A 13,144-nucleotide genomic window follows, 5' to 3' on the forward strand; every position below is an offset into this window, starting at 1 on the left:
AACTCTTACTCCTTACTCTTACTTACTCCTTCACTCCCTTCCCACATTTTTTTGAGTATTCCCTTAAAATTTCTCTAGAAAATAAGTGATTGCGTCTTGATTCTCATTTTGCTAACTTCAAGGTCTCATTAACCTGCTTTTAATACTTTTCTCTTTTGGATCATCTGTCTATCTTTGGAAAGACCTGTAGAATTCCAGTATCTGGGGAATTAAGCCACAGCCTTGTGATGGCTTAAAAAGTCTGCTGAGCTATGAAATAAGTCACTTTCATTGTCTTCCTTGGCAGGAGACTAGTGGCAAATTGAAAAAAGTGGACCTAGCCTGATGGTTCCAAATCCATCAGTGCAACATTTCATTTTTTAAAACATAGGAAAGAAGCAATGTTAAGGAATTTAGTATACTACCCTGGTGAAATGCCATAAGGCTATTTTATCGTTCTTGTGGTTTTGTTGGTTTTGTTTTTGAGTAGCACAGTGTTTGACCTAGGTCTTAGACATTCTGAGTATCATTCCTAACCCTGCCATAGATCTGACTTGGGTCTGTTTTCTCATTTGCAAAATAAGGGTAATTATACCTATCTTTTAAGTTAATAAAAGATTTCATCAGTTTATTACCTGTGATCAAAGTGAAGTCATTTGAGATGCTTAGAAAAGGGGCACTACAATAATACAAGTTGACAATCACACACTTGTAGCCTGTAGTAGTAGTAGTGTAGTGGTGGTGGTATCTCTTCTCTTTTAGGTAGTTCCATCTTTTTCTTAGTACTTTGTGTTCTGTTGTCTGTTATTGTCCCATGTTTTGACAAATGATATTGGATAAGAAAGCATCTTTTAGTTGGAGCATAGCATTAAGAGGATTTCCTTAAAACATCCTCCTTAAAAGAGGCACGTTTTTTAAAAAAAGTAAACCAAGACATTAAGTGTTTGGGGTTTTTTTTGGGGGGGGGGTTCATCTTAGCTTTAAACAAACCACTTTGCATCAAACCAATGATCTTACCATTTATTTTGCCTACATCAATTAAATTAAAGCAAGAAGCTGGCAACCAATCTAATACGACTTTAATAGAAGGTTTTTTAACTGTCTCAGACAAAATGTCTTAACATTTTTCATGACTACTTTCTGGCCATTAAGAATTACATTACAGGAGGACCTGAGTTCAAATCTCACCTCAGACACTTGACACTTACAAGCTGTGTGACCCTGAGCAAGTCACTTAACCCTGATTGCCTCACCCAAAAAAAAAAAATTGCATTGGTGCCAGGTACAAAGGGGGTAGTCACTCCTAAATTTTGTCCTGTTCCACCTCCCTGGCCAGTTCTAAACAATTCTTACTATCAAAGGGTTCTATTTGGTTTTAGACTGTTCATTTTTGAAGTCACAACCCACTGTCTGAAATATTTTTCCAATATCTCTTCTCATGCACTGCAACTTTTGAGCATTATTTTAAACATTAATTTTTTTTAAAAAGAGCAAAAAGTAATCACCTGGTGAAAAGGCAATTAATTATTTTTAAACAAATAATTCTGGCTGCCATTTTGACAACTAAAGTAATAGCTCGAGTGGGACCACCAGAAGATCTTGAGAGCCATGCTTGATTCGGAGTAAGAATCCCTTGATATTTATGACTCGACCCTAAGAATCTCTTGAGTCTTTATTCATCATCTAACACCTTAAAAACTACAAAATCTAATTTAAAATTTTCCACAACATTACATTCAGTTCACAGAGTTAAAACAAGCTGCCTATGAACAGCCCTGAAACTATTTTTTCCAAAATAAAAACCCAGCAGGACATAGGGACCAAAGTGGGGATGTCTGCAAAGATCTAAAGGTTTGTTTTATTTGCCAGGAAAGAACTTGTGTCACTGAATGGTCTGCACTTGTGTATGGAGAATGGCTTTCCCAGTGTGCATCAGCTTTAGTACAAGAAATCCCGCTGAGGTATAGATGCTTCAGAAAGTATAGGGCCGGTTCCCTTAACAGTCAGCCCTTTCTCTTTGCCTTTTTTTTTTTAAACTGCAGTTTATGGCAACATTATCGTTTTAACGCCACAAAAGAGCTAGGATTGCAGGTGTACTTCAGATAATCCATCCCTTTTAGTTGTCTAAATGGAGCTGAAGCCCTCTGGAACAGGAAGTAGACATAAAGGTTCCTGGTCTTAACCATTAAGTCGATACACATGAGGAAAAAGCGCCTTACATAATGCACAAGCAGGCTAAATGGATTGAGCCGGGAATTGTGCTGCTTTCAAGACACTGCTTGACAGAACAAAGAGGAATGTCGTCCCTAGATGATGGTGGTGTCGCTAGCAAATCCATTGGCTTCTTTCATTTATATGATTTTTTTTTCCCCAGACAAGAAACATGTTTTAGGTAATAGTGTTTAATAAACAGATGCTCCTGGCCATTTTTATGTCATGAAATTTTAACCCAGGATGAGACACCTGGGTCCTCATCTAATCCAACCTTCTAATGCTAGGGAGGAAGAAACCAAGGACCCCTGAGAGGTAGAAAGTCCTTTATGCAAGGGACTGCACAGCGAGCTGATGGGTGAGCCTAGGACTAGAACCCAGGCCTCGAAGTTTTCTTTCTTTGCTCAGGAATTTATTGGTCAGTCGACTAATGAACTAATTGCCATTCTGGGAATTGAGTTGTGTTCTGAACACATTTACTTGGTCAGAATCTCACATGTTAGAATGACTTAAAGAAGTCAATTTTCAGCTAAAGTAAAATGTGTGCTGTCTAGCCACCTTTTGGACTTGTCTCAACCTAAGTTCTGTGATGTTTTTTTCCCCAATGCTAGAGCCATTGTATAGCTCATTTTACCCTCGTTCATTTCGAGTGAGAGCCATGAGTTTTTCCCATGTACTCATGCATAGTTATCACATGTACAGCATTTGTTGCAAATGAAGCTAAAATATCATTAAATAAAAATAAATAAAAAATTAAAAAGCATTATTCTAGGCAAAGAATTAATGGTCACGTCTGAACATATGCAGAAACCAGCCAACTCTGTTCTAAGTATATTCTAACCTTCTTCTGTGTTTAAGTTGAAGTGTGTTACACTGATCTCTAACTGAATTCTGCTGGTCACTGGAAATCCGTAAAGACCCAATCTTTTCAGACATCAGAAGCCAAAGGCATCAATGTAGCCACTGCTGAATGTCTGGGTGGTTTTTTTCATACTGTGAGACTCAGCTTACTGCTTTCAAATAAGTAGAATTAGTTGACAAGGATAACGAAGCCTAAGAAGGGCTTTAGGGGCATATGGTAGTGTCTTTATGATGCCAATGGGGATCTCATTATAATAAACATATAAAAGTTTTTGCTAAAGTTGTAACGAACAGCGCCAAGGACTAGCTCCTAAGGTTGCCTTGGTAGCAGTGAAGCCAGGCTTGGGGAGAAGGAGCCAGGGATGGGGTAAAGAAGCCACTCATTCAATTAGTAAGTCTGTAACCAAAAACCCATCCATCTTTGCTGGCAGGTGGCTGACTGAATTTCTATTATTAGCTGACAGGTGATGTCACAAAACCTGTCATGGATCCAGCTAGGGAATCCTCAGTGGAAGATAAATGAGAAAAGGGTCTGGGTTATAAACAAAGCTGGCCTCTGGTTGACCTCCATTCACTGTAGACCTGTGACATCCCAGGCTCTCCTTCCCTTTCCCCATCCCCCTTTCCCCAACCCCAGTCAGAACTAGGGCACTGGGTTCATGCTGTGTAAATTATCTTCCCAGCGTGAAGTCTGGCTGTTCAGTCTGAAGTATGTGAATGTACTTAACCTTCAATAACCTTTCCATTGTTTACTTTAGAGTATACATTTGTAGCTTCTGGCAAAAGGTAGGGATATCCTAGAGAGCCTGCCAGCCTTCTCTATTAATGGAGTTTCAAGAGGTTGAATTCATTTTTTTTTTCTTTCCTGAAAGGGGAAAAGAGACCGTAGAGGGAGAGAAAAAAACACTGGCAAAGAGGAAGAATTTTTCCCTTTTTTTATTAGCTGTAAATTTGAACAGTTGTAAATAAGGGTCATTCTGAAATCACACAGCTTTTGTAAGCCATCTTTCCAAGGAGTTGTGGATGCCATTTGCTCCTAATGATTTCAATTGCAGATTTCTTCTCTGCCATGTCTTAGAAGGGTGAAGGTATTTCTGCTCCTATTCCTTCACATTTATGAAGGGTTCCCCCATCTTTCATTACCAATGGCTTTTCCCCCCCATTTTCATATTTCTGTGTTTGTTCCCAACATTGATTTATACCTCTGCAGTAGTCATCCCTTAATAGTAAATACAACAGAAAATGAGTCACTAAACTTTTCTCTATTCATTGGCTGGAATCTTCCCACCTCATCTTTTTTTTCCCCCCAGCTGTGAAGGAACTGAATAAACTTTAGTGGCCCCTTCTTTTCACACACACACACACACACACAAACACACACACACACACACACACCTCTCAAAAGATTTTGTCCTAAGTGCAGTAGAGATAAATGTGTAATTCTGCTGAAGATTTCTGAGTAAAAATAACAATTTCCATTTTAGCTCCTAACTCTCATTGACTGACAATATGGTCTTACCCTGAGTTCCTTGAAGTCATTTTCCCCAAAAGTAAAATATGGATCTCCATGTTAAATGGAACCACATTGATGTATGATGTTTAACTTAGTGGCCTGTCATGTTTCCACTTGTTTCAGTCTGTAGGGAGTTTGTAGGAAATAGGAAAAAGTTCAAAGTCAGACCCCCTCATTCCAGTTATCATTTCATTGTTTGGAGATTAAAATAGCATCTATTACTTCTTCATATAACATTCAACGGGGAAATGGCTAAGCTTTTAATGATGGCAAATCCTAGAGGTTGAAAATGTACTGAAATGTCATTAGGCTTCTTATGAACTCATTTTATTGCTTGTTTTTGTGGGTTTCTGTCACAATGGATAATTTCTCGCCTTTTTTTTTTTCCTTTCATCTTGGTGCCACCGTCAGCTAATTCAGGATCCTTACAAGGTCCACAGACCCCCCAGTCAACTGGTAGTAACTCTATGGCAGAAGTTCCAGGTGATCTGAAGCCTCCCACACCAGCCTCTACACCTCATGGACAGATGACACCAATGCCAGGTGGCAGGTATGTTAAGACGCACAAAATGCTCTCTGTCATTTCCCTTACTGGACTGCTGTCTATAATGAAGCTGTTCATAGCTCATTACTTAACTTTCCTGGAGCATCCTCCATAGAGAAAGAAATTAACAGTTTGCATGGTAGTCATTTCTATAGGCTATTTTGAAGGATTTTTTTTTTCTATACCTAAAAACAAAGGTCATTGTATACTGGTTCGTTGCATTGCTTTGTGTTGGTAATTCCTACCAAGTCATTGAACTTTCATTTCCTCCCTCTGTCTAGGAACAGTGCAGTCAGCGTGCATGACCCCTTCTCGGATGTGAGTGATTCCTCATTCCCCAAACGGAACTCCATGACACCAAATGCACCATACCAGCAGGGCATGAACATTCCAGACATGATGGGAAGGATGCCCTATGAGCCTAACAAGGATCCCTTTGGTGGAATGAGAAAAGGTATATACTTAATGTAACCTGAATTGTTGTGGTCATGTCCTTTATCTTCTTGTCAAACACTATCACCAGGTATCTCAAAAGGAAATATACTGGTGTTTTACACACACACAGTGTTTTATAGACACATCTGTATTGTAGTTAAATTATAAAAATATATTGATATAATAAATACCTAAATGTTACATGTACATATAAGATGTTTTATACACACACGGATAGATGGATAGATAAAACATTTATATAATGTATATTTTTAATCACATAGGGCAGCTAGGTAGCCCAGTGGATAGAACACTGAGCTTGGAATGAAGGAGACTCTTCTTCCTGAGTTCAGATCCAACCTCAGACACTTACTAGATGTGTGACCCTGGACAAGTCATTTAATCCTGTTTGCCTCAGTTTCCTCATCTGTAAAATGAGCTGGGGAAGGAAATGGTAAAACACTTCAGTATCTTTGCCAAGAAAACCCTAAAATGGAGTCATGGAGAGTTGGACATGACTGAAATTGACTGAGCAACAGAAACATATATAAAATATTTATATGATATATGTTTTTATCACATACATATACACAAACACATACTGTTTATTCATCAATTTCCACTGTATAGTAAGCACTAGAGAAGGCATGGCCATCTAGGTCACTGTACCTTTCTAGCTTCTATCTAAGAAAGATGTTTCCAAAAGAAGCTCAATCATCATTTTCTGTGGCCCTCTTCTACCTGTAGGTATGACCTGCTTTTTAAAAAATCTAAACCTTTTTTTTTTTTTTTAAAGCAGAAAAATTAGTGAGTAGATATTAGTTTTTCAAATGCATTTTCCATGCTTCTTTAAATCAGATCTTCCCTAGTGCATTTAAATATTCCTTTACAGATCATGAATTGCTTCATATCAAGTTGACATAGTACTAAAGTCTTAGGTGTCACTACCTAACCAATCAGAAATGAAGATCAAGCATCTCTGAAATCAAAATGTAAATCAGTAGGAATGTTGGATTTGATTTTCCAGAATTACAATCACATCTTCACAGGGATATATCTTCTGCTCTCTTGTATAAAGTGAAAATAAAGTTGTATTTCTTTTTATAAATTCCCGTAGCTCCCCATTACCTTGAGGATTAAATACAGATTCCTCTGTTTGGCGTTTAAAAAACACTTTCACGTTCTGCCTCCAAAATGCCTTTCCAGCCTAATAACATATTCCAGTTCATGTATTCTGTGGTCCAACCACATTAACGTTCTTAGGCCTCCTCATAAGTGCCACCTTCTGTCACCATGCCTTGGTGCAAGCCTTCCCCCATGCCTGAAATGGGATTCCCTCCTCACCTCTGCCTCTCAGAATCCCTATTTCTTTCAAAACTAAGCTCAACCACCACTATCTACATAGGGCCTTTCCTGATTCCTTCCGCCTTTTTCTGTCCCTCAGGCCCCAGATTGCCATGTATTTGTATATATTTTGAATACAGCATAAGTGTCTTGAAGGCCTCCCCAGATAGATTGTAAGCACCTTGAGGCCAGGGTCAGTTTTCTTTCTGTCTTCACATTTGGCACAGTGTGTAACACCTAGTGAGTGCTTAATAAATGGTTGTTAATTAATGGATGGTGGAAACTCCTTTTGGGTATAGGTTAGACTAGAGCTAGATGCTCCTGGGGTCTCTCCCAACTCTAATTCCAACTCTAAATTCTGTAATTCTGTGACTTTGGAAAGAGAAGTAGCTAAGTGTAGGTAGGCAACATTTGGGAGTCTATGTTTGGAGTTTATTGTAAACTAAAGTAATTATCTACCTATGCTGGACCAGACAGGCTATTAATATTCCTTTTATTTCACAAAGCCTACACTTTTTGTTATTTAGAGAGAAAAATCCTTACTAACAAGGTTTTAAGTCATGAAAATTTTCAGTCCTACACTGTAACCTATCTAGAGAAAACTATATAGAATTAAGTATGTAATGTGTTGCCATCATCAACTAAGTGACACAGTGACTTAAATGAACCCTTTTCCTCTAATTTTTTTCTGTTTTTTTTTTTTTTGTCTCCCTATAAATTATAGCATTTAAATAATTGGGACCAAGTTAAAATAACATTCTCCTTCCCCCCCCAAAAAATGGAAATTTAGGTGCTGGGTCGTGACCGCATCCCTGACCGAAATGAAATGGAAACTATCTTCCCCCCTGTGTCTGATTTTATTACACCAGTACACCAGTGAATTTGCTGAGCTTCGGTGAAAACAGTTATCACCAAAAGTCATGGAGTCTTTTGTATTGTCTTACTTGCAAAAAATAAGGCAGTAGGTTGTCATACAAAAAGCCTGATCCTGAAATTAGGAGCCCTGCGTCCTTAGTGTTGATTTCCTGACTCTAGCTGTGTATCCTCAGACAAGTTTCTTAACCACTCTACCTCAGTTTTCATCCATCTATAACATGATGTTGATAATGCCTACCCTACCATCAGATTTTAGTGAGATAATAAATATGTAAATATTTTCATAGGTTAACAGGTCTAGAGGCAGAAGGAATTTCAGAGTCCGACTACTCCAACATCCCCCCACCCCCGGCCGCCATTTTAGAGATGAACAAACGATCCCCGAGAAATAAACTGACTTGATAGAGTATATAGTTTGTTTATATGGAGTTTAATACAGAGGCCTTTTCTCAGTTACATCCTTCTCCTCTTCTGTATATCCTTTGATACTGTCAATCACTCTCTTCTCCTTGATACGATGTCCTCGCTAGGTTTTTGTGACCCTGTTCTCCTTGGTTCTCCTCCATCCTGTCGACCCCCTCATATCCACCCCCTTCTGCCTGACACTGCCACCACCCTGCTCCGTGCCCTCATCACTTCACACCTGGACTAATGTAGTAGCCTTGCTTAGTGAGTCTTCCTGCCTCAAGTCTCTCTCCATTCAGCTGTCAAATTGATCTTAAAGCAAAGCTCTGACCAGGTCACCCCCAACACTCTACCCCCACCTCCATCCTGCCTCAAACTCTTTCAATAAACTCCAATGGTAACTCCAGGATCAATTATAAAATCCTCTGTTTGGCTTTTAAAGCCTTTCACGTCCTGGCCCCTTCTACTTGCTCCAGTTTTTAAACATCTTACATCTCTCCCCATATTCTGTATGTATCCTGTTTAGAGTTGTGTGCATATTGTCTCCCCACCCCCATTAGACCATGAGATCCTGGAGAATAGGGTTTTGGGGGGGGGGGTTTGCCTTTCTTTGTATTCCCAGTGCTTAACATAGGTTACCTGACACATAGGAGACACTTAATAAATGCTAATTGACTTAACTTGAAGCAGCATAATGTACCTATATGAAGCTAAACAGTTAACATCATCAGTTTCTAGCTGTCAAATGGGGATAATACTAGCATTAACCATTTAATAGAGTTATTATAGGAAAGCACTTCATAAATCTTAAAACATTATAGAGATATGATATTATAATGAAAAATACTATTATAATATGCTTAATTCTATCATATACATTATTCAGACTTACTACACTTCCAATTTTTTTTTTTTTTTTGTTACCAACTTAGAAAATTTTCATCAGGCCTTCCCATACTTCTGACACAATAACCATCAATAGACTAAAAAAGCTCAATATTAATACTGTGGGTCAATTAAAATTTTTATTAAAATTCTTAATTGCCTACAGGCTAGTTTCTTCTGGGTCTGGCCTAATTTCCTTCAGGTCCTAGGCCTATGCTAATTTGCATATCTGACCTAATTGGAACTCTATTCTCTGTTATAAATACAATTGTTTCTTCTTTCATTAATTGGAATTACTCTAATTTTGTAGCTATTTTCTTTACCCTGATTCCATAAAGGTCAGTACCTGGATAAATCTAGTAGGTTAGGAAGAATATTTTTTAAGGGTTTCTCTTTTTAATAAATTACCCTCGTGACAGAAATCATACTTACCTACATACCCGTCTGTTCTCTGTTTAAAAAATAGATTCTCAGCCTACAGTCTTCTTTCAGTGAAAACACTAGTTTAGAATATACTAAATTTTGAAATGGCATGTGCTACTTGTTAATTCCCTCAGGACTGAGTTTCAGAAGGGTGCGTTGACAACAGCAAATATGGCTATGGGTGTACCTCTCATTTTCCATTATATTTCATAGGTCAGGAAATTTGTATATGGTGTTTGCAGTAGTCTGCAAACTCAAAAACTCTGGTGTTGAGTATGGCTGGTAATCTCCATACTGGGTGCTACTTGTGTGTCTTGAAACCAGGCCTCAGAAGTACTTGCATTTGGGGTTCTCCATGTACCCAAGTACTCAGGCCTAAAGATCTGCATCCATAAACAGTACTCCTTGCCACATTGTCAGATTTTAGGGAAGAGGGTAAGGGAATGTAGATGACCAACAAAGTGAGGAGCCAGGTCCTTCCTACAGCTGGCCTATCTCTTCGTCCACCACTTGAACCAAGAGGGCGGGGGGGGGGGGGGGGGGGGGGGGGGGGGGGGGAGTTTGGAAGCAGCGAGGAACTTTAGAAACTAGCTAACAAAGCCCTTAAGATATCTGGCCTCGAGTTCAGAGGGATTCCTATAGTTTGGTATCTAGCTACCTGGGTAGGATAGGAGAAGGAATGATTCTGCTGACAAAATGAACTCTCCACACTTTAAATACCCAAGTCCGCAAAACTCATTTTGAACTTGAAATTTAATGGAACCCAAATTCCCTATTCTGCTTTCTCAAGATTATTGCTTTATTTTGGCACTAGATTATCAGTAACCATTGTTAGGATGGTTCATCTGGTAGGGTTCTGGCCATTATTTCCTGTAAAATAATGGATTAAAGATAGTAGAAGTTTACCTTGAAAGTTTTGTATCAGTGCTTGGTTCTCTGTCCTTCCTTAAGTGATTATTCCTTCTTTAAAATGTTTCAGTGTCTGGAAGTAATGAACCCTTCATGACACCAGGACAGATGCCTAATAGTGGGATGCAGGACATGTATAACCAAGCCCCAACAGGAGCAATGTCCAACATGGCAATGGGCCAGCGACAGCAGTTTCCCTACGGAGCCAGTTATGACAGAAGGTGAGTTTTGTTTTAGTTTGTTTTTCCTAAGGTGAAGGCAGAGAACATTTTCATAGGAATCCTCTTCTCCATACACATCTAAGTGAGAAGAACAGATCAGTTCATACATTGAGAGCTCTGGTAACTGAGCCACTTATGATCACTGTGTTTCTGGTTTCTATGGGGATTAATGAGGTAGGGAGTGGCAACTCATTCAGCCTACTGTTGATCAACACGTGGGTGTGTTAGACAACTGCCTTCATAGGTCTGCCTCCTGATGTGTGCCTGGGCAGAGCAGAATCCTCATCCCAGTCTTTAAAATGCAAGTGTATTTATGTAGATGAAAATGCCAAACCACCCAAGTTATAAAAATATGCTTCACTTGGCTTGAATGTGTTAGAAATCTTCTCTCCAAGTACTCAGTCTTTACTATTTGAAATAAAAAAGCACATTTCTCCAAACTATCATTTCATTTCAAAACTATCAGATGTTTTCATTTATTGTAATAACAGTAAAGTTTATTACTTCAGTTTGCAAAAATTCATGTTTACATGAATTGAAGCAAGAATTCTTCAACTTTAATTTTCTCTCTCTCACTTTCTTTCTCTCTCCCTCCCGCATCCCAGTCCCTCATCCTCCCGCATCCCAAATCCCTCATCTTCTTCTGAAATAGTTTTGGGACATGCCCATGCATTGAGAAAACTACAATGGGAATTAACCTGTAGGCTATGTTTGTAGGTGCCCAGATGTCATTTGAACACCGTTTGAGGTGGACTTGCATGACTTTCTACTTCTTCCTTTTCGACATCGAGTCCAGTTTTAAATAAAATGTCCATTAAGAACCAGAGAATACAGGTTTTCTTCCTTGGTACCTTTGAAAAAAAAGAAAACTGAAATATTTATCTAGGTTTTTTTTTATATTTACAGAAGAAAAGTAATTCCAAAAAATGTTTCTGAAAGATAAAAAGATCAGTAAGAGTATTTCTGCGTAAAATAAATATGAAAAGAGTGCGTAGTTGAACTATTGAGAAAACTACATTGGGAATTAAGTAATTCCCGGTGTAATTTAATTCCCAGCCTGAAACAAGATGCTTAGAAAAGTTATCTTTGTAAAGGCTCATTATTTAGGTTTAGGTTACCTCTTTTTCTGCAAATTGCCTCTCCTAGTCAATAAATTCTATACCTGCCCAACAGAATTTAATTTAAATGAAGAATTTTTTTTTCTATATTGGGGAGGGGGAGTTGTTAGAGAGGAAAAGCACTATTGAGACCTTTCTAGTTAAAATCACACTTGTAGTATGGCTTATCTCAGAAATGCTTAAAGGATTTTTTTTTCACTTGAAATAAAAAATATAAGGTCCTGTCTCTTGTTAAATTTATAGCCTGTCAATTTACAGGTCAAATTACAGCCTGCCTGAAAAGGCAGCATGGGACCACCTGTTCAAAGCAGTACAGATACAGTGCCTTCTAGCAGTGACCCTAGCCACATCTTCTCCTAATCATTATCCTAGCCAGGAAATGAGGATGATAATTTCTCTGCAGCATCGGTATTCATTAGATAACCATTATAGTTCTAATAAGTACAAGCCCTTGGTATACAATGTTGGGCTTTGCTTTGATTTATTTGGGAGTTTTGAGTGGAACAGGCAGGGTTAGGAGTCACTGTTCACCATCCTTAGAAAGTGAAAAGATACTCTTAAAATTCCATACTATTGCTTTTCTGAAGCAACCATTTTTTTTCCTATTTCCTCTACTTTCAAGTGCTTTTCCTATTTCCTCTGTTTTCAAGAACTTTACCTGGCTTAGTTTTAAAATGTCAGTCTACAGGCTTCTGCCACTTGGTTGGGAGGTGAGATGAACAGTTTGCTTACCCCATAATAATAGAGTTCCTGTTATTTTCCTTTATACCTCACTCCGAGAAATACCTATTAACTCCCCAATACCCACCACCCAATACTGAACAAACCTGATCATTTCTGACCCAAACTAGTTGAAAATGTAAGCTCTTTGAGAGCAGAGACTGTTCTAATTTTTTTGGTTACCGTATTCCCAGTGCCTGGGACATATTAGGTGTTTAATGTATGCTTATAAATTTAAATTGAATCCAGATAAATATGACTTTGAAATCCTGGACGAGTCACCCGTATGTGCTCTAGGTAACTCTCTAAGACCACCAGTTTTAGAGAATGTGCCAACCTGCATTGGCAGTGAGCATTTCCACATCCAGGACTTCCTATTCTTTTCCTTTCTTATTAGCCAATTTCTCCTGTGCCTTTGTCTTTTGTATTTCTTATTAAACATTAAGATTAATAAACCAGATTAGAGCCAAATAGCATAAGGCTTCATTCATGATATTTTAAAGGAATGGAATGTTTCATCTTTACGTTGTATTAGAAAGGAATGCTACCGTCAACAAATTCGATAACATTTGAAATAACTTTTAAATGTGTTATTAAGAAAATAGGAACTTATTTACCTTGTCAGGGAGTAGCAGAAACTTGAAACGTGTGTGTGTGTGTGTGTGTGTGTGTGTGTGTGTGTGTGTGTGTGTGTGTGTGT

At 38.4% G+C, this 13,144-nt stretch overlaps 1 protein-coding gene across 1 annotated transcript in view; it reads left to right on the top strand.

Moving 5' to 3' along the window:
* LOC114031461 (AT-rich interactive domain-containing protein 1B-like) overlaps positions 1-13,144 on the top strand; it is a 550,161-nt gene that overhangs the window by 526,565 nt on the left and 10,452 nt on the right. The window contains 3 exon segments of the mRNA XM_027846530.1: positions 4,976-5,114; positions 5,390-5,562; positions 10,456-10,606. Coding sequence (XP_027702331.1) covers positions 4,976-5,114; positions 5,390-5,562; positions 10,456-10,606 — 463 coding nt within the window.

The sequence above is a fragment of the Vombatus ursinus genome, unplaced genomic scaffold (assembly GCF_900497805.2).
Source record: "Vombatus ursinus unplaced genomic scaffold, bare-nosed wombat genome assembly UNPS02015175.1, whole genome shotgun sequence".
Lineage (NCBI taxonomy): Eukaryota > Metazoa > Chordata > Mammalia > Diprotodontia > Vombatidae > Vombatus > Vombatus ursinus.